The 26,633-nt window shown below is 42.8% G+C and overlaps 1 protein-coding gene across 1 annotated transcript in view; it reads left to right on the forward strand.

The window, feature by feature from the left end:
- LOC126204272 (odorant receptor 33b-like) overlaps positions 1-26,633 on the forward strand; it is a 140,101-nt gene that overhangs the window by 24,762 nt on the left and 88,706 nt on the right. Inside the window, exon 2 of the mRNA XM_049938661.1 lies at positions 19,586-19,825. Within this exon, the coding sequence (XP_049794618.1) occupies positions 19,586-19,825 (240 nt within the window). The remainder of the gene's footprint in view (positions 1-19,585; positions 19,826-26,633) is intronic.

Genomic DNA, 26,633 nt, shown 5'->3' on the forward strand with positions numbered 1-26,633 from the left:
AGATTGCCTGTCAAAGAGGTCACAGTTGGTAGTAACTGACGGAAAGTTATCGAGTGAACAGAAGTGATTTCTCGCGTTCTCCACGGTAGTTTTATAGGCCCTCTTCTGTTCCTTATCTACGTAAACGGTTTAGGAGACAGAGCAGCCGTCTTACGTCGTTTCCTGATGATACTGTCCTTTACCGTTTAGTAAAGTCGTCAGAAGATCAAAACAAACTGCAAAACGACTTACAACAGATATCTGTATGGTGGGAAAGTTGGCAATTAACCCTAAATAATGAAGAGTTTGAGGTCATCCACGTGAATGCTAACAGGAATTCGTTAAAATCCGGTTGCACGATAACTCAATGAAATCTAAAGGCCGTAAATTCAACTAAATACCTAGGAATTACAATTACGAACAATTTACATAAGAAAGAGCACATAGAAAATATTGTGGGGAAGGCGAACCAATACTGTGTTTTATTGGCAGAACACTTGTAAGATGCAACAGATCTACTAAAGAGACTGCCTACACTACGCTAGTCTATCCTCTTTTGGAGTGATACTGCGCGATATCGGATCCTTACCAGATAGGATTAACGAAGTACACCGAGAAAGTTTAAAGAAGGGCAGCATGTTTCCTACTATCGAGAAACAGGAGAGAGAGGGTCACTGACACGATACAGGAGTTGTGGACGGTATCATCAAAACAAAGGCGTTTCCCGTTGCGGCGGGATCTTCTCACGAAATGTCGCTCCCCATCTTTCTCCTCCGAATGCGAAAATATTTTGTTAACGCCAGAAGATTACTGTCAGCTTGAAACAACAGTCCTACTAAATACAAATGTTCCGGGTTAGAGTCATGATATTATATACAGTTCAATTCTGCCAGCGAGTTTTAATTTCAATGACTTTCCTGAACAGCTCAAATAACTGTAGCAATGGTTTCATTTCAGTAACTTTTGATGTTTGTTAGATAGACATACCGGGTGATCAAAAAGTCAGTATAAATTAGAAAACTTAATAAACCACGGAATAATGTAGATAGAGAGTCAAAAAGTGACACACATGCTTGGAATGACATGGGGTTTTATTAGAACAAAACAAAAAAAAAACAAAGTTCACAAAATGTCCGACAGATGGCGCTGGACAGCAAAACGTCAGTGACTGCGCATGACAATCGTATATAAAAGGAGCTGTAATGAGAGAGAGCTGTTTTTCCAAGTGATGTATCTTCTCTGTTTATATCTTTGTACTATCTTCGGCTGAAGAGCGGCGTATTATGCTGCTGCCAGCCTACCTGTTCCACGGGTTTTAAAATCACAATAAAAAAAAAAAAAAGAGAGAGAGAGAATCAGATGCGCCAGCAGTCGCAGCATGTTGACGTTACCTGAAAAGGCGCTTTTAGTGAAGCTGTATTATCAGAATGGGGAATGTGCTAGTTCAGCGTTACGATCCTATCACCATAGGATGGGGATTCGAACGGGTAAAGGTCCGTTGACAAATGCAGCTGTGGGGAGAATGATTTCGAAGTTCGAAGCCACGGGTTGTTTAGACGATAGACGCCGTAGTGGCCGACCGAACACAAGGCGTAATGCTGCTGAGACAGTTCAGGAAGAAATGGAGACTGTAGCGGGTTCGTCTACGCACGGGGAAGTCAGCGCTCGTGCAGTCGCACGTCGCACCGGCATTCCATACGCTACTGTTCGGTTGGCACTTAGGCGTACCCTCCGATGGTATCCGTACAAAATCCATCGGCATCATGAACTGTTACCTGGCGATTTAGTGAAGCGGAGGGCATTTGCGGTGTGGGCGTTTCAAAAGATGGCGGAAGATAACCATAAGTTGAGTAACGTGTTGTGGACCGACGAAGCTCATTTCACGCTCCGATGGTCTGTCAACGCCCACAACTGCAGAATTTTGGCTACCGAAAATCCTAGAACTGTCGTGGAAACTCCACTGCACGACGAGAAAGTCACGGTATGGGTTGGATTTACCACATCTACCGTTATCGGGCCTTTTTTCTTCGAGGAAATTCATGATTCTGGCTTTGTAACTGCTACCGTGACGGGTGAGAGGTACGTCGATATGTTACAGAATCGCAGCATCCCCAGTCTAGCTGATAAACACCTGCTGGAACGTACGATGTTTATGCAGGATGGCGCTCCACCCCATATTGCTATACGCGTGAAAGATCTCTTGCGCGCGCCGTTTGGTGATGATCGTGTGCTCAGCCGCCACTTTCGTCATGCTTGGCCTCCCACGTCCCCAGACCTCAGTCCGTGCGATTATTGGCTTTGGGGTTACCTGAAATCGAAGTGTATCGTGATCGACCGACATCTCTAGGGATGCTGAAAGACAACATCCGACGCCAATGCCTCACCATAACTCCGGACATGCTTTACAGTGCTGTTCACAACATTATTCCTCGACTACAGCTATTGTTGAGGAATGATGGTGAACATATTGAGCATTTCCTGTAAAGAACATCATCTTTGCTTTGTCTTATTTTGTTATGCTAATTATAGCTATTCTGATCAGATGAAGCGCCATCTGTCGGACAGTTTTTGAACTTTTGTATTTTTTTGGTTCTAATAAAACCCCATATCATTCCAAGCATGTGTGTCAATTTATACCTCTCTATCTACATTATTCCGTGATTTATTCAGTTTTCAAATTTATACTGACTTTTCGATCACCCGGTATATCCCCAGAGTGGATGGAACGTTAACCCAATGGCATTATATTTAAATACTCTACCGCTTCCTGCAAAATCTGATTTAATACATAGCAGCTAGTGTGATTGTCTTAACTGTCAGCTACTATAATTGAATGGAGGAAACGACGAAATAGGCTTCTAAATGTGGAAAAAACCACAGGTTGTACACTGACATGCACTTTCACTTCTTTTACCTCTTGAGTAGCACACAACAGAGCTATTTGTGACGTTTCTCTTCTTCTCTGTTGCGAATACGTACGCCGGGAAATGAGCCCATGTTTTTGCCTCAAGTCTCGTAGGGGTGGCACTGTTTGAAAAAAGAAGAATGATTAGAGTTTAACGTCCAGTGGACAACGAGGTCATTAGAGAACGGGATCACAAGCTCGGACTGCCGAAGGATGAGGAAGGAAATGGGTCACGCCCTTTTCAAAGGGGCCATCGTAGTATTTACCTGAAGCGAATCGCGGAAAACCTAAATCTGAATGGCCGGACAGAAATTTGAGCCGTCTTCCCCCCGTGTCCAACGTTGGTCCTGAAGTTGGTGTATCTGATTTTTTTTCTTTCCAGTGGTCTTGGGATACAATTTTTAGAACAGGTTTAAGATCCATTTAGTAGCTACAAATTGAACTCGGTGCTTTCAATGACTGAAGCGTGCCTTAGCTAGCTGAGCTTGTAACACGATTTAAATGCCACAGTAAGTTCATACGACCTCCGCTAGTCCTTTGATGTGACTAGGTTAAATTATTGCCATATATTCTAGTCCAAGTGCTTATTTCACAAATTCCACTTCATAACGTAAATTAATATCGAAACCTTTGTGGACAGCAAATGTGCTCACCAACGTCAGTGCTAAGAAAACGACGAAAAGTAAGTCGATAAAAACTTTTTTATGGGACTGTGATTACTGACAACCAATTTTTTGAGTACATTCGCTGACAGAATTAACGAGTCCACTCGCTTCATCGTTAAGTTGAAATGCACAGGTTTACTGTCTGTTAACACAGCATAACATGCAATGAGACGAATTGTACATAGAGGTGAAGTTGAAAAACTATCCGAACACAGTCAGACTCTTTTAGATAATGTATGAGACTGTTGTTGCTGATTCATTTATCGCTTTAGGTTATCTGTTGTGTTCAATAAAACAAGGAAAAACGCTGTTTATTATGCACTGTACTAATACAAATGAATTACAATTGATCATGAAAAAGTCACGAAAAAGTCTTTTTCCATAAAATAAAGTATCCTAAATTGCCACAAATTAGTAGGATAATACGCGCTTTCGGCTTCGAAGCGGTGTGTGTCTACGTTCAGTCCACAGTGATACTGAAGTAGCGTTACAGGAAGCACTACTATCAAAGTATATAAAATAATGTAGTGGTATGAACAGACATAACGAAATCCAGTTGAATCGCTGATTGCAAAACACCCCCTAAGTACACTTCTGGTGCAAAATGATTTAAAGGCAGCAATGCCTACTCTGTATGTAGCGCCTCCAGGATGTGCATAAAAATAACCAGTTTCATCGTGCCCTGCAATGCAAACGGAGGTAGGAAGTCTGATCTGTGCGCGGAAATACCCGAAGTTCAGAACTTGGGCTATTTTTCTTCTCAACTGTTGGCAGTAAGGTAACAAGTGGTACAACTGCATAGAAGAAATTGGTATTGTTGATGTTAATATTCTTGTGAGAATGGACGAAGAGATTAGTACCAATCGTTACTGCAAAGAAAAGAGTGAAAAATTCTTCGGAGTATCGAACAAATATGAGAAGAAATATCCATGTTGAGGAATATGTGATTTATAGAAGCAAAGCAGTTCCGAAAAAGGTGTCAAGAGATGACTTCCAGAGCCGAAGAGGCTGTTTCAGTATCACTGCAGAAGACAACAGAACTTTTGCTTTAACACATTTTCTGAACATGTAATGCAAGAATGACCAGGACCTTTTCCTGCAAAAACTGATCGTAGCCATTGATGTAAAAAGACACGGCCCAAGAAATGATAAGGGGTGCAGGCATGAAAAATCTTTTTGCTATTTTGTCCTGGAGGGAGACAAACGATTTGAGATATAAAGAAAAACATTCAGTATTTATGCAGTAACAGACGAGAGAGTTAAACAGATTTGCTGTGTAATGGGCAGACATCGAAAGATGGAGCGGAAAAACTAAGAGTGTTAATGCTACATCTACATCTACATTTATACTCCACAAGCCACCCAACGGTGTGGCGGAGGGCACTTTACGTGCCACTGTCGTTACCTCCCTTTTCTGTTCCAGTCGCGTATGGTTCGCGGGAAGAACGACTGCCGGAAAGCCTCCGTGTGCGCTCTAATCTCTCTAATTTTACATTCGTGATCTCCTCGGGAGGTAGAAGTAGGGGGAAGCGATATATTCGATACCTCATCCAGAAACGCACCCTGTCTAAACCTGGACAGCAAGCTAAACCGCGATGCAGAGCGCCTCTCTTGCAGAGTAGGCCACTTGAGTTTGCTAAACATCTCCGTAACGCTATCACGCTTATCAAATAACACTGTGACGAAACGCGCCGCTCTTCTTTGGATCTTCTCTGTCAACCCGACTTGGTACGGATCCCATACTGATAAGCAATACTCAAGTATAGGTCGAACGAGTGTTTTATAAGCCACCTCCTTTTTTGATGGACTACATTTTCTAAGGACTCCCCCAATGAATCTCAACCTGGCACCCACCTTACCAACAATTAATTTTATATGATCATTCCACTTCAAATCGTTCCGCACGCATACTCCCTGATATTTTACAGAAGTAACTGCTACCAGTGTTTGTTCCGCTATCATATAATCACACATTAAAGGATCCTTCTTTCTATGTATTCGCAATACGTTACATTTGTCTATGTTAAGGGTCAGTTGCCACTCCCTGCACCAAGTGCATATCCGCTGCAGATCTTCCTGCATTTCGCTTGAATTTTCTAATGCTGCAACTTCTCTGTATACTACAGCATCATCCGCGAAAAGCCGCATGGAACTTTCGACACTGTCTACTAGGTCATTTACACATATATTGTGAAAAGCAATGGTCCCATAACACTCCCCTGTGGCACGCCAGGGGTTACTTTAACGTCTGTAGACATCTCTCCATTGAGAACAACATGCTGTGTTCTGTTTGCTAAAATCTCTTCAATCTAGCCACACAGTTGGTCTGATATTCCGTAGGCTCTTACTTTGTTTATCAGGTGACAGTGCGGAACTGTATCCAACGCCTTCCGGAAGTCAAGGAAACTGGCATCTACCTGGGAGCCTGTATCTAATATTTTCAGGGTCTCGTGAACAAATAAAGTGAGTTCGGTCTCACACGAGCGCTGTTTCCGGAATCCATGTTGATTCCTACAGAGTAGGTGACATGATACGCTATTAAAAAACGTATTCTAAAATTCTACAACAGATCGATGTCAGAGTAATAGGCCTATAGTTTTGCGCATCTGCTCGACGACCCTTCTTGAAAACTGGAACTACATGTGCTCTTTTCCAATCATTTGGAACCTTCCATTAGACGACATTGTCAAAGATATAGATCACGTGAGACCATTACCTGTTAAGGAAGGTCATTCTGGCAGCCGCACTATGGACAACCTACACTGTGATCTATCTGTGAATAAAAGACACCAGCTTTTTATCGCTAAATATCCTAACTGGCCAGTTAAAAACAAGTACTGTCATAAGGTTTTCTGTGAAAACTTTTCACTTGCAACTAAAGTAGACACTAGGTGCACCTGCAAAGAGCTGACGTTAAAGATTACGTCGAAAACACTCCATGAGTTCGAATGCGAGCAACAGTAGCAGATAAGACCTTGCCAGTATCCAAAGTTCTAACATGATTTATGGTGCTCTGTAAAATGGGAAAAGACAATCGAAGACTGATCCTGGAATTACTACTTTATTTTCCTGCGAGAAACTTGAGAACAGAGTATTGTTTACTTAATAAACGTATTTAATTTGTTTTTGTGTTTCTTGAAGTTCTTTGATCTACAAATGTGTTGATTGCAAAAACAATCTAAATCCACAGCATGAAACATTCTTTTACAATACAAACAGCATAACAGGTTTATGTGAGATACTCGTAACAAAGTAACTTGTTGCATGCTATTTGATCTTCAGCATAAGTTTCACCTTTTTTCTAACATTCCAGTAGTAATTGTGTTGTTTTTCTTACCCTTATTTAAATTAGGTGATCAGTTCCTACCTTCTGATGTTATTTTTTTCTTTTGTTATCCCAAAAGTATGTGAGATCAACGATCAATGATTTTCTAACATCGAGAAATGCAATGTAATTGTTTATGAAGTCCACTAGCATACAGCAAACCCCTGAGCCGGCTGGGATGGCCGAGCGGTTCTAGACGCTACAGTCTGGAACCGTGCGACTGATACGGTCGCAGGTTCGAATCCTGCCTCGGGTATGGATGTGTGTGATGTCCTTAGGTTAGTTAGGTTTAAGTAGTTCTAAGTTCTAGGTGACTGATGACCTCAGAAGTTAAGTTCCATAGTGCTCAGAGCCATTTGAACAAACCCCTGGAAACAGTATTGGCCATAAAATATCCTGGAGTAAGTATCAACAGAGACCTTAAGTGGAATGACCACATTAAACAAACAGAAGGAAAAGCAGATGCTAGACTGAGATTTATAGCAAGAATCTTGAGGAAATGTAACTCACCCACGAAAGAAGTAGCTTACAAAGCGCTTTTTCTACCGATTCTTGAACACTGTTCATCAATCTGGAATCCTTACCAGTCAGGACTGATACAACAGATACAGAAGATCCTGCGAAGAGTGACGCTTTTGCAAGGTTTTATTGTTTTAATGCTTTCATTTTTAGTCCAATATGATTATCCGAAGCCACCACCCCCCACCACCACCACCGGCCGCCGCCTCCCCCCCCCCACCCCCCACCCTCCCCGGCGGTGTTGTGCATAGGCGATGGCAGATAGGTAAAACTGTACCCCGAACAACAGAGGCATTTCTCGGATTTACTGTTACATCTCATAAAGGACTCACAATATCGAAAACATTGTTCTTTCAAAAGTTTTAAGGCATTAAATTCTGAAATGAATGAGACTAGGCATTTTTTTGTTTGTTCCACCTGTTCCCACACTAGAGCTCATCAAAGATGGACAAATTTTACACACATAGGAAAAAATTGTGTTTTTAGGTAATATCATCTAAGCTAACCCATCTATCAATAAATTTGTCTGTACAAAAGTCTTAAAGCAATAAATTCTACGTTGGGTAAGACAATAAGTGAATTTTTGGACCATCCATTTCCGTACAATTCCATCTTAAAGCTGTACCATTTCTCATCATCAATGAAGACTAAAATGCAGTTCTCCAATAAGTGTTATTTACATTACATTAAACATAGTACAATAACACTCCATTGTACTAGTCTTGTACTTAGTGAATATGGTAATACAATAAAACATTAGAAATGCAGAATATGTAAAAAGATAACAGTAAAAAATGGTTTCATGTAGAATATGATGGGATCCATTCAACTAATATGAATATGGAGACAGGATAAGAAATACAGTTCTTGAAATCAATTAGTGATGATTATATTTCATAATAACAAAAACTGTGGTTTATAGTGTGGAGATAAAAAGGGGAAAAATTAGGTAGGTACTCAAATTTCGCAGACGTCGACGTTTGGTTGTCGTTGGGCCACTCGGTTCCTCAGACGCTGTAATTTTCGATTCACAGTCCATCGCCTCATCACTCGGCTCCTCAAAGTCAGCAATTTTCGTCGCTCTGTATGTACAGTCCAGATCGTTGTCTACATCTTTTTTCTGGAGAGAGTTAGACCGCGAGTTCCCCGTGCAACTGACCTCAGTCAATGAGTACCGAGATCCAGCCTTCCGACACCCACAACCACCTGCACACGCCTCGTTACATGTCCAAAGAATTGTAATGAGGATACAAGGAATCAAATCTAAGGTGACCGACCATTGATGGGGAGGATGTACCAGTGAACCCTGACATCATGTTCCACCTGACAGCACTCCTCAAGAAATCCGATGAACAGCTTAAAGAATTCTTCCATTGTGAGTAGGCACGCTCTCCCCTCTCTCTGTTCGATCCAGTTCAATGAAAAGGCTCCCAAGTCACTGTTATATGACTTGTTCACATCACTGAATGAGGTAAATCTGGAAGGAGCAGCTTTTGTCATCGATGGTGGGTTTCTTCTCCACGCATTGTACGGAAAAATGGTGAAACATTCCAATTGATTCTAAACAATCCAAGTGCGGCGAGTGTGGTGTTTGATGACTATTCATAATATCTGCCCACCAAGAGTACCTACGCCGAAGCAAGCGACACACCACTCCTTAGGTTATCATTACCGAGTTAATGGTGGTGACCATTACACAGGCGTAATTCCTTTTCAACGACAGAAATGAAGAGCGTCTCCCTAGAGCGTCTCCTTAGCTTGCTTACTGATGAGAGGCTTGAAGGTGAAAGCTTCTCAGTACAGCAAGCTAATGAAGACGTAGACCACCTGATCGTTACCACGGTTCTTGGGGTATCACAAGAGTATGATGAGGTTATGGTAGTTGGTGACGATATTGACTTAGTCATGCTCAATGACCTAGCCACACCACCAGAAAACATACAGTTCTCAAAACCTGCGACCCAATAAAAAGTATTTGGTCCCAACAGCTTCAAACTGGCAAACAAAATCATATTTCTCCATGGCATAAGTGCACGTGACAAAACTGCAGCACTCTTTAAGCAGGGAAAGAAGAATACGGTCAAGTTGTTGGTCAAAAGTAAATGTCTGATAGAAGAAATCAAGCATTACACCCAAGCTGAAGCTATTGCTGAAGCTGGGCTACGATTCTTAACAACAGTCCACGGAGGTAGGACTTCAGACAAATTGCGATTCGGCCTGTTTTCCAAAGCTCTCGTGATGTCCAAATTCAACATGGCATCCCTACCATCAACATCCGGAGCACCCCACCAACATTGCTCGGGAAGTTACCTGCAAGTACAAAAGGGGTTAGGACAGCAGAGAGATCCCCTCCTCTGGGGACGGCAAAGTTTGGTCTTGACCCCCGTTCCTGCCTCCAAGGAACCTGGTACACAGTCTATTCTATCCTCAATTTTGTGCAAGTGCAACAATGGGCGTGCAGGTACTTGTTGGTATGGGAAGGCTGGGATTCAGTACTCATTGAATCGTATCAACTGCAACCGGAAGAAACTGATGAACCAGATGTTGACAAAGACCTGGACTGCATGTAAAGGGTGACGAAAATTACAGACTTTGAGGAGACGAGTGGCCCAACGACAGTCAAACGTCGTCATCTGTGAAATTTGTGAACCTACCTGTTTTTTTCCCTTTTCATCTTCATGCATTTAACTACAGCTTCTGTTATTGTGAACTATAATCATCGCTAACTAATTTCAAGAACTGTGATTCTTATCCTGTCTCCATCTTAGTATCGGTTGAGTGGATCTCATTATCATGAGAGATATGGAGACACTGGGTCTGGGAGATGAAGATTCAGATGACAGGAAAGTGTGAAAGGCTGGACTGAGTGAGGCGAAGGACCGGCTGCCGTTTGTGTGGCCAGTATACGTATCTCATTATATTCTTTACAAAATCATTTTTTGATATTGGATGGGTCTGTCAAAGTTTGATGAGCACTGGTTTGGGAACGGGTGGTCCAAAAAATATGCGTCTGGTCTCATTAAATTCAGAATCTAATGCCTTACGACTTTTAATAGGACCAATGTTTCGACATTGTAAGTCCTTTACGAGATATAACCGTAAAACCGAAAGATACTCCGTTTCTGGGTACATTTTTAAACCTCACGACCAGCACAACGCCGGAGTTGGGGTGGGGAGTAGGGAACCTAGAATAGTCATAGTGGGCCACAAATGAAGTCATTAAAACAATAAAACCTTTTGTAATAATTGTTTCCGATTTAGATTCTAAACCAACTGGCTTATTATTGGGTGTGGGTACGTTACAGAGATGTTCAACAAACTCCAGTGGCAGAAGAGCTGTGCATCACGGAGAGGTTTACCATTGAAATTCTGAGAGAGTACTTTTCGGGGAAGAGGCGGGCAACAGATTACTTCCTCCCATGTACATTTCGCGAAATGACCACAACGAGAAATTAGAATAGAGGCTTACCGACAATCATTCTTCCGTTGCACCATTCGCGAGTGGAACAGGGTAGCGGGGATCAGGTAGTGGTACTAAAAGTATCCTCCCCTACTCATCGTCAGGTGGCTTGCGGAGTATTGTTGTAGGTGTAGACGGATCTAAGCAAGAGGACAATGTCGGCTGCTCCGTTGCCTTACCTCATTGTATCACCAGAATGAAAAATGCTCCTGTCAGAGTCAGAGTTAGGGATGTAACAGAAGGGAACTAGCTTTTAGATTTATCAGGCAGGTTCAAAGACATTTAAATCAAAACATCTTGACACATTCGAGCTTTTTTACTTGTTAGCTTTAGTACCAACATCATGTAATATAATGCATCACGTCAACTAGAGTACATGACACATTATATCATGTCCAACATGACACATGCCATCACGCATCCAACACGGCATATTTGATGTCGTGCTTTATGACACAACGTGTCATGAAAGTTTAGGATGCTTGCATCCCCACCTTGTCATTAAAGTTTGAGATGTACGCATCCCCACTCAGGTATACACTACTGGCCATTAAAATTGCTACACCAAGAAGAAATGCAGATGATAAACGGATATTAATTGGAGAAATATATTATACTAGAACTGACATGTGATTACATTTTCACGCAATTTGGGTGCTTAGATCCTGAGAAATCAGTACCCAGAACAACCACCTCTGGCCGTAATAACGGCCTTGATACGCCTGGGCATTGAGTCAAACACAGCTTGGATGGCGTGTACAGCTACAGCTGCCCATGCAGCTTCAACACGATACCACAGTTCGTCAAGAGTAGTGACTGGCGTATTGTGACGAGCCAGACGTTTTCAATTGGTGAGAGATTTGAAGAATGTGCTGGCCAGGGCAGCAATCGAACATTTTCTGTATCCAGAAAGGCCCGTACAGAACCTGCAACATGCGGTCGTGCATTATCCTGCTGAAATGTAGGGTTTCGCAGGGATCGAATGAATGGTAGAGCCACGGGCCGTAACACATCTGAAATGTAGCGTCCACTGTTCAAAGTGCTGTCAATGAGAACAAGAGGTGACCGAGACGTGTAACCAATGGCATCCCATACCATCACGGCGGGTGATACGCCAGTATGGTGATGAGGAATACACGCTTCCAATGTGCGTTCACTGTGATGCCTCCAAACACGGATGCGACCATCATGATGCAGTAAACAGAACCTGGGTTCATCCTAAAAAAATGTTTTTCCATTCGTGCAACCAGGTTCGTCGTTGAGTACATCATCGCAGGCGCTTCTGTCTGTGATGCAGCGTCAAAGGTAACCGCAGCCATGGTCTCCGAGCTGATAGTCCCTGCTGCTGCAAATGTCGTCGAACTGTTCTTGCAGATGGTTGTTGTCTTGCAAACGTCCCCATCTGTTGACTCAGGGATCGAGACGTGGCTGCATGATCCGTTACAGCCATGCGGATAAGATGCCTGTCATCTCGACAGCTAGTGATACGAGGCCGTTGGGATCCAGCACGGCGTTCCGTATTACCCTCCTGAACCCACCGATTCCATATTCTGCTAACAGTCATTTGATCTCGACCAACGCGAGCAGCAATGTCGCGATACGATAAACCGCAATTGCGATAGGCTACAATCCGACCTTTATCAAAGTTGGAAACGTGATGGTACGCATTTCTCCTCCTTATATGAGGCATCATAACAACGTTTCACCAGGCAACGCTGGTCAACTGCTGTTTGTGTACGAGAAATCGGTTGGAAACTTTCCTCATGTCAGCACGTTGTAGGGTCGCCACCAGCGCCAACCTTGTGTGAATGCTCTGGAAAGCTAATCATTTGCATATCGCAGCATCTTCTTCCTGTCGGTTAAATTTCGCCTCTGTAGCACGTCATCTTGGTGGTGTAGTAATTTTAATGGCCAGTAGTGTACCTCCTATTATACGAGATGCCAACCCCACTCTCAGATACTTCCTGTTGTAGATGCATACCACTCTCTGTAAGCACCTAATTTGTGCCTATTTGTTCTTACACATATAGCAGAGAAATGGTACCCTCAGGAAAGAATCAATCCTTCCTCCCCCCCCCCCCCTACAAATCGCAAAATTGTTGTAGCGTCCCCCAGGAATAAGCTCCACCCACCCTCTTCATCTCAGCCAGAAATTTTATCCCCCCGAAAAACTTTTCTAGCTGTTACAAGTATGCTCTTCAGCCTTGTGATGATATATAAACACTGTGAACATTAATAAAACCGACAAATTGTAGCAACGGACTCCTGACCAGAAGCGGAGGAAAATAGGTCCTATGAACATGTGTCCGGAAACGGACGGTATGCGTGGAACGACAACAAATTACCCTGGAACACAGCACAGTGCTGCATCGCATCCACGTCGCAACAGATGTTGAAAGCGGCCTCCATAGGTATAGTAGTGGTTGTCATGCGGGATACACATAATTAGATCATGTTGGCGGGCCACTTGCCTGGAGCTTGTACTAGGGTTCGTCTCAATAGCCTGTAGAACGAGGTCCTCCAAATCTGGAGTATGCACAGACCCCCCCTTCCCTACAAATTCGTCTGTCTGACAGGACCCATGATCACACGAACGCCCAAAAAGGGCTTGAAATGTTGTATGATGTGGTTAGTGTCTGTGAGGGTACTTGTTTTGGTACAGCCGTGCTGCTTATCGACTGTTTCCATATGCTTGGCCTTAGACAAACACCATCTCGGCTTGTTCCCGACGTGAGTACTGGTCAATTCTGTTCCTAAATTTTTCTCTACCGTAATTTTAACATTAGACCGCCATAGCTTGGCAACCTATGTAGATTTCTGTTGACTCGCGCGACAACTGATCTGGTGTAGCATCGTTTTTGTCTTTCGAGCCACGTTGCTGGAGTTTGGCTTTGTTAGTATGGCTCTACATTGACTTGCCAGCTGTGATTGAACATTTCCAGTATAGCTTACTGTGTCCTATATATATCACGATTAGGTAAGATCGTAACTAATAATACTTTTAATAGCTGCAGGAAAGAACAGAATTCTCCTTTATATATATATATATATATATATATATATATATATATATATATATATATATATATATATTGTATGTAAGTGTAAATACGAATGAATTATCTATTTGTAGTGTAACAGTAAAGTGTTCTATAAAATTGTCTTTTAAACAGGTAATGGTTAATCACGTTCATGACAAATCTTTTTACACACACTTCGGTGTGCTAAATAATTGATTATAATTATTTCTCTGTTGTTTTTATTGAAGTTACGTTATCGTGCAGATACATTATTAAAACCAAAGAAAAAACAGCATATGAACACGATCTCTTTTGATCTCAGGGGTTGAAAATTTAGGGATCGTATGCATGTATATTTATTAGTAGCACGTTGGTTTGTTAATTTTAATTGGATGATGCATATTTTTAGTTACAGATTTCTCTGTAATGACGGCTACGTGAAAAATGACGTATTCAATATACCTGGACCAGTACGGAAAAATTTGCATCAGAAAACGAAATTAAATACGGATACACTTTCATATGTTCATACACCCATGATCTAAATTAGTTATCTAAATAATATCGGGGCTAAAAGAGCCGTAATTACTAAATGTAGTTGTACCGACAGTAACGGCGGACAACTGTAGGGTAAGATCGTAACTAATAACACTTTTAATAGCTACAGGAGAGAACACAATTCTCCTTTAAATAAAAGATTGTTTCAACAGTACCAAATAACAATTTTGTATTCTGCAAACGATTTTTATGAATTAGCAATTATCACACTTATTAGAGACCTCTTAATATGGAACGTAGGAAGAGTACACCTAGCTAGGTCAGCAGTACTACTCGAAAAGGTACAATGTCTTCTCTTTTATCAGAAATGAAAGTTAACAGAGTATATATTCTCTTCTTTAGTCATTGTCTATACAGATAATAAATAGTTCTTATTGTCTTTGTCATTTCACTCGATGCACTCCTCATAAAAAAGTCAATGTTTATCACATATTACGGAAAAATATTAAGTCCATGTTTCAAGAATATTCACAAGGAAAAATACGCTAGGAGATACCACACCTCAGAGCACACAAGCCTCATCACCACATTAAAGGTCACTTGCCCGTCGGGGTTTCCCTGTTTATTTTTTTCACATTTTTTAATTTTTATTATTTACATAATTCTGTTCTTCTGTTTTGTGGCTTTTAATTGTTTTAAATTTTATTCATATACGAGTGTGCATGAGTCCCCATATCCAAACATATGAAAAATAATCATAAATTCTTTATACATTGTACAAATTAACAGCAAAAGTAAATACGATAGCAAACTAAATGTTAAATACTGAGCAAAGTATAGTATAATAACGCATCTAAATAGTTTATGGTACGTAGACAAACGTAGAAACAACCATATTACATAGATAAACTTAGTTATAAGGCTTACAATATCGTAAACTGAATCATTCGCACAACAAATAATAAATTATTCAAAAACATACGTCTTGTTACTGTCTCTTATCTTAAAATTCTTGTCATTGTTCATTTAAATTATGCAGTTATGGGCACTGAAAATTAAGAAACCGCTGGTAAAGAAACTCACATGAATAATTTTGGCGCAGAATGTTGGAACAACTAGTCCGAATTAAGTATAATTGACTGAAATAAGCAGAACAAATCCTAAATAATTCATGCATGACAAAATAGTATCAACTTTTCAATTCGTACTGAATTATACATGAACCATGGACCTTGCCGTTGGTGGGGAGGCTTGCGTGCCTCAGCGATACAGATAGCCGTACCGTAGGTGCAACCACAACGGAGGGGTATCTGTTGAGAGGCCAGACAAACGTGTGGTTCCTGAAGAGGGGCAGCAGCCTTTTCAGTAGTTGCAAGGGCAACAGTCTGGATGATTGACTGATCTGGCCTTGTAACACTAACCAATACGGCCTTGCTGTGCTGGTACTGCGAACGGCTGAAAGCAAGGGGAAACTACGGCCGTACTTTTTCCCGAGGGCATGCAGCTTCTGCATCAAACCAGTCTCAGGACTGAAGACCACAACAACATCAACAAAGTAGCATAGTAGTTTTTGAAGAAAACGCAGTAATCAATTTTTTATTTGTTATTAACGAGGAGAACTTTTTATGAGGATTATTTTTGTAGGAACTTTTGGCTTTGTTTAATTTTCTACGTTGTCATCGAAAAATCTTTTAACGCTCGCTCAAACAGTAAATTACTTTGTTAGGGGTGGGCATAATTCTGGTTTGGTGCATGCATTGTTTTGCACGTATATAGATTTTTAATGATTTTAAGCCACTAGTGAATAAAATCTTTAACGTATAAACAACGTTACGATAATCAACTGAAATAACTAGATATTTTTTAAATTATATCCAATGCAGCGGTTAAAATGAAACGCATTTCTACGAAACGCATTTTCATGTGCAGACGCGTGATTTTTCGCACGTGAAACCAGAACGCTGAAAGATTTTTGCAAACGCTTCTTATAATTACCGTAAAAATACATTTTTATTAGCAGCTGTATCACTTTAAACAGTCTCAACAGGTGCGATTCACATGAACCGGATTTTACATGTATTTTATGTGAAAATGTAGACCACTTCATCGTGGCAACGAATAAAACTTCCACAAACAAAAGGACCACCAATAAGTACTTGTATTTGTCTACCTCCTTACAAAATTTTAACAGGTTCGTACAAGATGAAAGCATAGAAGTAGGGCTCTTCAAAAACCTTCCAAAAAATTGTTTTTTGGGCGTAAAATACAAACGAAGCAAGAGTTTTATCAAATGGTTAAAATTTATCTTACCCCAAGATCTAAGACACCTGTGGACTAAATTTGAACCACCTGTCTCGCTTGAGTCCAAAGTTAATTAAGGATAATTGCTGTTGGACGAATAAGACGAACGAAGGTGACTGTAAAATCATAGCGGTGCATTAGCTGAGCATTAATTTCAGTCTAATAAAAATCTTTTGCAAAAGGAATTAATCGATTCGCACAACTTGCCCGGACGCCAGCACCGGTTCGTCATTCAAATCTTGCTCAAACCTTGCCTAAGATACTGCAACATAGCTACAGTAAGACATATGTTCGACTGTCTATACAAATGTCCGTTTGTTTGGACTAAACCCGAAACTTTCGACAGGAACCGAGCACCAAGACCTCCGCACATCGTGATTCTGCATACGGCCTATTTATAGATATTATTTTAGAGCGCGAAGCGGCTGAGAAGATACTGGTGCACATACGACTTCTTGGCAGAAAGTTCTTTGTCCGCACAGACTTTATTCCAAGGCAACCACTGAGTGCGTGGTCGTAAGTACAGTCTTCAGTAAGGTTAATTTGAAAGTGTTGCGTCAACAATTATGACAGGAAAAACATTAGCTGCTAATGACTCACCATGAGCATCAGAAGAGCGACAGAAAATGAGTCTTTACGAGGTGCAGAGATCAACCTTCTATGGGATGAATGTATTACACTTCACAAAATGGACATCGTCAACGTTCAAGAAATGTTCAGAACAAACCATTAACTTGCAGCATAAACACCGAAAGAAAAATGGCGCGCCGCAGTTATCACAATGGTTCACACCATCAAGACTGAAGGCGAAATCCTTGGGAGGTATAAACCGTGCAGGACGTCCAGATAGGTGTTCACTCTTAAAGAAATCGTAGACAATCATGTTGTTGTAACGGGGTGATGAGAACTGATGGAATGTGATGGCATGCAACCGAATGCGAATCAGTCTGTCGTGGGGGTTATCGTGAAACCGGCTATTCAAATGGCTCTCAGCACTGTGGGACTTAACATCTGAGGTCATCAGTCCCCTAGAACTTAGAACTACTTAAACCTAACTAACCTAAGGACATCACACACAACCATGCCCGAGGCAGGATTCGAACCTGCGACCGTAGCGGTCGCGCGGTTCCAGACTAAAGCGCCTAGAACCCCTCGGCCACCACGGCCGGCAAACCGGCTATTCTTTAAGGCACTGCTGCAGATAGTGCGATAATACAAGGCACAGGAAATAAAAGAATTCAGAGGTTGAATTTGTCCAATGGTTCCACGGGGTATGAACTGCAACGTCACAATCTTTTCCGAGGGGATAGTTTGCTCTAAAGGGGTATGAGTTTTATACGCAGACCAGGAATCAAGCAAAAGCAAATAATTTTGACCAGTATTAGCCAAAAGCAGTGCTCATACCACAATTGTAGTTCTCTTATACCCATTTTCCCAATCTTTCTTGCTGTGACGTAAATATTCCCTACTGTCCTTACAATATCATGCACACGAGAAAGAATCGTAGAGGGGAGAACACCTCCAACTGCTTGCAGCACAATAAATAACTTACCAGCCAATTTACGATCCAGATTAACAGTCGGAGTAATTGTATTTCAATACGTTAAGCCACTGATGTTAGTTGGTCTCGATACAATTCTCTTGGTACCTCTAATTTCCAGGATCCCTTTCATAAGTGTTTCCTCTTAAAATTCTGGTTGGTTGATGTTGAAAACAAATTCCTTACTGAAGGGTGGGGTAAGTTTGTTAGCCTCATCTACAAATTTTCGGGCCGATTCCGTAGTTTTCAGTGCATCGTCAAGCTGACACTTTGAAATTTCGTTATCCTACTTCTTCCAATTTTCTAGCACTATTTGAAGTTATGCAACCATCTACTGCTTCCTTTTAAATCACTGTAATCTTTGTTGCGCGCTGTTTAATGTGCATACCGTAGTAGTTCACTATCATGCACATCCTATAAAATGTATCGAACATCCTTGCAACGCGGCAACACCAATTTTTGTAACAAATTAGCCTTGTCCTCCCTTGAATATCCGTAGTTTTTCCTATGCACTACACAGTCATACTGCTACGAACTTATTCAAATGTGTTATTGGGACGGGATTTGTGGTCCCCTGTCCGACAATGATGATGAACTACATGGCTCGACGCTGGCCCGAGTGGCCGAGCGGTTCTAGGCGCTACAGTCTGGAACCGCGCAACCGCTACGGTCGCAGGTTCGAATCCTGCCTCGGGCATTGATGTGTGTGATGTTAGCTAGGTTAGTTAGGTTTACGTAGTTCTAAGTTCTAGTGGACTGATGACCTCAGAAGTTAAGTGCCATAGTGCTCAGAGACATTGTTTGAACCATGGCTCCACACCTATTTCAGTATCACTTTCACTTGTTAAGCAAGTATCGTCATCACTGTACTCCTCATGTACATTGCCCACAAAGTCGAACGTATACGACACCACATATTCCACTGACTCATTTTGCAGAATCGCTAATATTTCATCTGTCACTTAGTTCTCACTCTGAGAAATTCCTTGGGTTCCGTTCTGACGAAATGTCAAGTTCGGCGGCTATTATTGTAGATATAATGCAATGTTTTCTTTGTTTATCGTTGGCATTTCTCTGCTTTGTATCAAAACCACTAGCACTGTAGCAATGTTGTGAGTTACTCATCAGTGAAGCAGTTCCACTATGCTCCGTAGCCTCATGCTGTCCTCACCATAGGATACCTCCAGTCTTCCTACCTGTTGTCATTAACAGCCAATACTGTGTTTCAATGGTAGTAAATATGTGGGCGTCGAATGCTGTAAAAATTACTCGCCTTACGCGACTGCGCGCAGAAGGGGTACCAACTATACAGCACATTTCCCCAGTAGGTAGGCTAAACATTGTAGAGCTCGTTCCGTATTGCGCATGCGCAGATGGAGGAGCTGGTGTGGCCAGTGGCGTCCGTGGTGAGGGGCCTGCGGCTGCTGGGGCTGTGGCTGCCGCCTCCGGGTCGGCGCCGCCCCCACCGCCTGGCACTATGCGGGGTGCTGCTGGGCCACGTCATCCTCCTCCTGGGCTGCGCGACCAACCTCGTCATGGACACCCCTGACGACCTGCCGCAGCTCGCCTTCAACGCCTACAACACCTTCATCTGCTTTGGCCTCATTGTCAAGGTCAGCCAGCCACTCAGTAGGCTCTGTGCAAAATGTACACGGGACGAGGCAGCTAACGTTGCCGTGCACAAAGAGGGTATAGCCAGTGACACAAAGGGGTCGTCGGAAAATGGGGCGAGCTGGTTAACTTTATTTTGCACTCTCAGCGCTCTCCAGCGGCACTTGTCGGCTTATTTGGCTCACAAACCATACAGGCTGTTCACGAAAATGGACGTGCATAGAAATCCTACATTAGATGTACTAAACGCACGTTTCCCCTTTTGATCACATGCTAGTTACACTGATCAGCCACAACATTATGACCACCTAGCTAATAGCCAGTATCTCCATCTTTGGCACAGCTAACGGCAGCAACGCATTGTGGCATGGAAGCAGTGAGGCTTTGGTAGGTCGCCCGAGGAAGTTGGCACCGCATCTGCACACACAAGTCATTTAATTCCCATAAGTTGTGCGGAGGGGGCGTTGAGCTCTGACACCACATTCAACCACATCTCAGATATGTTCGATCAGGTTCTGGTGTGGAAAGTAGGGGCCAGCACATCTATTGTAACTCGTCACTGTGTTTCTCGGACCACTCCAACACACTTCTGGCTTGTGATATGGCGGATTATCTTGTTGAATAATGTCACTGCCATTGGGAAACATGATCAGTATGGAGGGGCGTACATGGTCTGCAACCAGAGTATCATATTCCTTGGCCATCATGGTGCCTTGCTCGAACGACGTCCAGTGCCAATGGTCATGTGCCCAAGTCAGTGGTATTTGCCGATCTCGTGGTGTTAACATTGGTACATGCATAGGTCATCAGCTATAGAGGTCCAATGTTGGCAATGTTCATTGCATTGCATGTTCAGACACACTTGTACTCTGCCCAGCATCAAAGCCTGTTAGTTGGCCACAGTTTGCTGCCTTTCCTGTTTTACCAGTGTGCCTAGTCTACGACGTCCGACTTCTTTAGCGAGGACTGGCCGCCCAACGCAGAGGTTCTGGGCGTGGTTTCACCTTGATTTCACGACGTGTTGAAGGCACTCGCTACAGCACTTCTCGAACGCCTGACAAGTCATGCAGTTTAGGAACTGCTCGTGCCGAGACTCCGGCCTATCGCAGTCTGCCGCCCCTCTCCCCCCCCCCCCCCGCCCCGTTAGATAGATCGCACGCTTTCCCCGATCTACACAGAAACAACACGGTCCCTGATCCTGCAGGTACCGTGCATGTGTCTGACTAGCAGTCACTCCTTGCCAGGTGACACTACTATTGCTTGGGCGGGTTTACATCGACAGAAAATCGGTGATATTAATGTTTTGGATGATCAGTGTATGTTGTATACATAAATAAAAGCTTCAATATTTCTGAACATGGAATCGGCCAAAAATTTAAGCTACATTTCCAATGAGTGAGGACATAATCTTATAAAAGAACAACAAATCGAACAAACTCGCTACTGACAGAGAGCGCACTTATATTTACGTAACATCAAATATTGCAGACATTATTTCTAAGAATTTCATAGAAAAGTCCCAAGACCATTTAGAAAATTCAAACGTGAAAAGAAATTGTGCACAGCAAGATTCGAACTCTCTACTCCACCAGCGGTTCCACAACACAGCTGGTCAACCAAATACACTGCTCTGAGTTGCTAGCACTCATGTATTTCATGTCACTGTCTTTTAAAGACATAATGACCTAAGTGTTATTAATTGACATTTAATTATAAGATATCCTAACAATAACGACACGTTTTCCTGAATCTTCAGTGGGTCGTTGCCTTAAAATAGCTTACTCTCATAAGTTATAACGCGAAAATAACTGAATACGAACATTATTTAACAACCAATATGAAGTTTCCCGTCACTTTATTACAGCAAATCGTAGCAATAACGAATCGTTCTCGAGATATTCAGTGTGCTGGTGCTTAGAAACAACATATATTCATAGGGTGTAAGGTATAACATAAAAACCACCGAATATGGGCTTCTGCTGAACACAATTACAATATGGCGTCTTGTTTTCTACTTGTGACGTACGGAGCGTTCTTGATTCCTACTGCCGGCCGGAGTGGCCGTGCGGTTCTAGGCGCTTCAGTTTGGAACCGCGTGACCGCTACGGTCGCAGGTTCGAATCCTGCCTCGGGCATGGATGTGTGTGATGTCTTTAAGTTAGTTAGGTTTAAGTAGTTTTAAGTTCTAGGGGACTGGTGACCTCAGATGTTAAGTCCCATAGTGCTCAGAGCCATTCGAACCATTCGATTCCTACTGGTTGTATTTTACATGGCACGTTACCAATATATCGCAGAAATTATTTTGTGTTTCATGTTTCGAAATGGCTTCTCGTCGTGAAATAGCAAGACACGACGTCACAAGACATGTAGTACGCCACGTTAGCTAACTCGTCTCGTGCGCTGGCGGCTTAAGATAAAACTCTGCCATAGACATTCTACGACGACGAGCTGAAAAATAATGCCTCCGAATGTTTTAAGTCGAAACTCCTGAAGCTTTTTAAATAAAACCAACTCTATTAACTTTCTACATCTTTATTCTTCATGTCTACATATTTATTTCTCAAGACAGTCACCCTAGGGACGAACACATTTCTCCCAACGAGAGACCAGTTTGTTGATACCGTCGCTGTAGACTGATTTGTTGACGGAGCTACAACCGCACCTCTGTCTGAGCTGCTTCATCCTATCAAAGCGAAGTGTCCTTTAAGTTATGGAAACAGATTAGGACTGTCCGTGTCATGCTCAAGGAGAGAATGCTCCAAGTGTGGACCCTTCGAATTCGTGCTTTCAGTGTTCTGAGGGTCTGGCTGTACCTTGCGTAGCTTATGACGGTGCCTTTAGGTGCGAATTCCAAATACACCACACTCTGAACATCCTGTAATATTGTTAACATGACTTTGCCTCCTGCTGGCATGCTCTTCTACTTTTCTCGTCGGTGATTGTTCTCCTGCGTTCGGGGTTAAAATGATGAACCCAGCTTTTATCACTTGCCTCAGTGTTGAGAAATCCTTCTCCCTCATGCTCAAAACGCAAACGAAATTGTGACAGATGTTCAGTTGGCTCGGTTTTATGTCAGGTGTGAATATTTGAGGTATTCATCGTGTACACAGTTTTCTGTACTACAGTTCTACAGTGCTTATATGATACACTTACCTGCGATCTGCGTCTGCGTTATCCGACGATTTTCTCTGATGAATTCATCAACCCGACTCCAGTGAGCCTGGTCGATTGCCTACAACGTCGTCCAATCTGAATTCTGTCACTCACGTTGAGGTTGGCACCACCGTTTCCCTTACTACGAGCACGAACAATCCAACGTCGCACATTATTGATGTCCATACAGTCATAACTGTAGCACAGCTTTCGTTCTTAAATGGATTTCAATAGGAGGGACGATTTCTGCAGCTAGAAACTCGATTACAGCACGCAGTTTCTCACTCGCCGACATAGTTAACGTTACACACCGCCGTGTTACACGTTACACTTATGAGCCCTCTAGTGGCAGACAGTTCCAGCTTGAGGCAGCGAAGCGGGAAAGTCGACCGAGTAATATGCATCAGATGTAATACGTTAATCGATATTGAGAACAGAAAAAAAATTTCGGAGGCATTACCTTTCAGCAAGCCCTCGTTTTCAGCATCTTACCAGAGCACATGAACGGTCATGTAGGCAAAGTAGTGCAGTTTAATACGGAATTAAAGAACTTTCTATTGGGTAACTCCTAGTGCACTGAAGAGTATCTTCAGCAAAACTGTTGAATGCAACGTCTTAGATTAGCGTATGATTACAATTAGCATTGTAACACGTCATTTCACTGCACTCCACTTAAATTAAATGTACGTGCCTTACTTCTTTCCTCGTCCCAGAAACTATGCTTAGTGGAACTTGTGAAGTACTGAAATGATATAGAGCAGGATGGAGAAATGTTAAGGTATAGGATCCATTGAAAAACATAGTACTTAAAACACATCTGAGCCAGATGCAGCTACCTGCACTGTTTCAGAGGGTGATTCTCAGCCTTCAAGGTCCGGGCAGTCACAGAGGGTGGGCTTATTGGTTGTTTGGAGCTCCAATGTTAGGCGCGTAATGGGGCCCCTTAGGGATGTGGCGGCTAAGGAGGGGAAGAAATCCAGTGTGCACTCCGTGTGCATTCCGGGTGGAGTCATTCCTGATGTGGAAAGGGTCCTTCCGGATGCCATGAAGAACACAGGGTGCAGCCAGCTGCAGGTGGTGGAACATGTCGGCACTAATGACGTGTGTCGCTTTGGATCTGAGGAAATTCTCTCTGGATTCCAGCGGCTATCTGATTTGGTGAAGGCTGCCGGTCTTCCTTACGAGATGAAGGCAGGGCTCACCATCTGCAGCATCGTTGACAGAACCGACTGCGGACTTTTGGTGCAGAGCCGGGTGGAGGGTCTGAATCAGAGGCTTAGACGGTTTTGCGACCGTGTTGGCTGCAGATTCCTTGACTTGCGCCATAGGGTGGCGGGGTTTCGGGTTCCGCTGAATAGGTCAGGAGTTCACTACACTCAGCTGGCGGCTACACGGGTACCGGAGGCTGTGTGGCGTGGAATGGGCGGTTTTTCAGGTTAGAAGGCCTGTACGGGAAAGTACGGGGTGGGCTGCAATCTCAAAGGGTGCATGGCAAATACAGGACGTGCTTGGATCAAGGAACAGTCGGAATTGTAGTTGTAAATTGTTGTAGTTGTGCTGGGAAAGTCCCTGAGCTTCAAGCGCTAATAGAAAGCACAGAAGCTGAAATCGTCATAGGTATAGAAACCTGGCTAAAGCCTGAAATAAGTTCTGCAGAAATTTTTACGAAGTCTCAGACGGTGTTCAGGAAAGATAGATTAGGCAGAATTGGTGGTGGAGTGTTTGTGTCTGTCAGTAGTGGTTTATCTTGTAGTGAAGTCGAAGTTTGGTATGGGTGGAGGTTATACTTAACAGCCGAACTAAGTTAATAATTGGCTCTTTCTACCGACCCTCAGACTCCGATGATATAGTTGCTGAACAGTTCAGAGAAAATTTGAGTCTCGTAACAAATAAACACCCCACTCATACGGTTATAGTTGGTGAGGACTTCAACCTTCCCTCGATATGTTGGCAAAAATACTTGTTCAAAACCGGTGGTAGGCAGAAAACATCTTCCGAGATTGTCCTAAATGCTTTCTCCGAAAATTATTACGAGCAGTTAGTAAACGAACCCACGCGAATTGTAAATGGTTGCGAAGACACACTTGACCTCTTAGCCACAAACAATCCAGAGCTGATAGAGAGTATCATGACTGATACAGGGATTAGTGATCACAAGGTCGTTGTAGCAGGGCTCAATACCGTTTCTTACAAATCCACCAGAAACAAACGCAAAATAATTTTATTTAAAAAAGCGGATAAAGTGTCACTAGAAGCCTTCCTAAGAGACAATCTCCATTCCTTCCGAACTGACTTCGCAAATGTAGACGAGATGTGGCTCAAATTCAGAGATATAGTAGCAACAGCAATTGAGAGATTCATACCTCATAAATTGGTAAGAGATGTAACTGATCCCCCGTGGTACACAAAACAGGTCCGAACGCTGTTGCAAAGGCAACTGAAAAAGCATGCGAAGTTCAGAAGAACGCGAAATCCCGAAGACTGGCTAAAATTTACAGACGCGCGAAATTTGGCACGGACTTCAATGCGAGATGCCTTTAATAGGTTCCACAACGAAACATTGTCTCGAAATTTGGTAGAAAATCCGAAGAAATTCTGGTCGTATGTAAAGTACACAAGCGGCAAGACGCAGTCAATACCTTCGCTGCGCAGTGCCGATGGTACTGTTACCGACGACTGTGCCGCTAAAGCGGAGTTATTGAACGCAGTTTTCCGAAATTCCTTCACCAGGGAAGACGAATGGAATATTCCAGAATTTGAAACACGAACAGCTGCTAGCATGAGCTTCTTAGAAGTAGATACCTTAGGGGTTGCGAAGCAACTCAAATCGCTTGATACGGGCAAGTCTTCAGGTCCAGATTGTGTACCGATTAGGTTCCTTTCATATTACGCTGATACAACAGCTCCCTACTTAATAATCATATACAACCGCTCGCTCACCGATAGATCTGTACCTACAAATTGGAAAATTGCGCAGGTCGCACCAGTGTTTAAGACGGGTAGTAGGAGTAATCCATCGAACTACAGACCTATATCATTGACGTCGGTTTGCAGTAGAGTTTTGGAGCACATACTGTAGTCAAACATTATGAATCACCTCGAAGGGAACGATCTATTGATACGTAATCAGCATGGTTTCAGAAAACATCGTTCTTGTGCAACGCAGCTAGCTCTTTATTCGCATATGGCCGCTATCGACACGGGATCTCAAGTTGATTCCGTATTTCTAGATTTCCGGAAAGCTTTTGACACCGTTCCTCACAAGCGACTTCAAATCAAGCTGCGGGCCTGTGGAGTATCGTCACAGTTGTGCGACTGGATTCGTGATTTCCTGTCAGGAAGGTCGCAGTTCGTAGTAATAGACGGCAAATCATCGAGTAAAACTGAAGTGATATCAGGTGTTCCCCAGGGAAGCGTCCTAGGACCTCTGCTGTTCCTTATTTATATAAATGACCTGGGTGACAATCTGAGCAGTTCTCTTAGGTTGTTCGCAGATGATGCTGTAATTTACCGTCTAGTAAGGTCATCCGAAGACCAGTATCAGTTGCAAAGCGATTTAGAAAAGATTGCTGTATGGTGTGGCAGGTGGCAGATGACGCTAAATAACGAAATGTGTGAGGTGATCCACGTGAGTTCCAAAAGAAATCCGTTGGAATT

The sequence above is a fragment of the Schistocerca nitens genome, chromosome 9 (assembly GCF_023898315.1).
Source record: "Schistocerca nitens isolate TAMUIC-IGC-003100 chromosome 9, iqSchNite1.1, whole genome shotgun sequence".
Taxonomy (NCBI): domain Eukaryota; kingdom Metazoa; phylum Arthropoda; class Insecta; order Orthoptera; family Acrididae; genus Schistocerca; species Schistocerca nitens.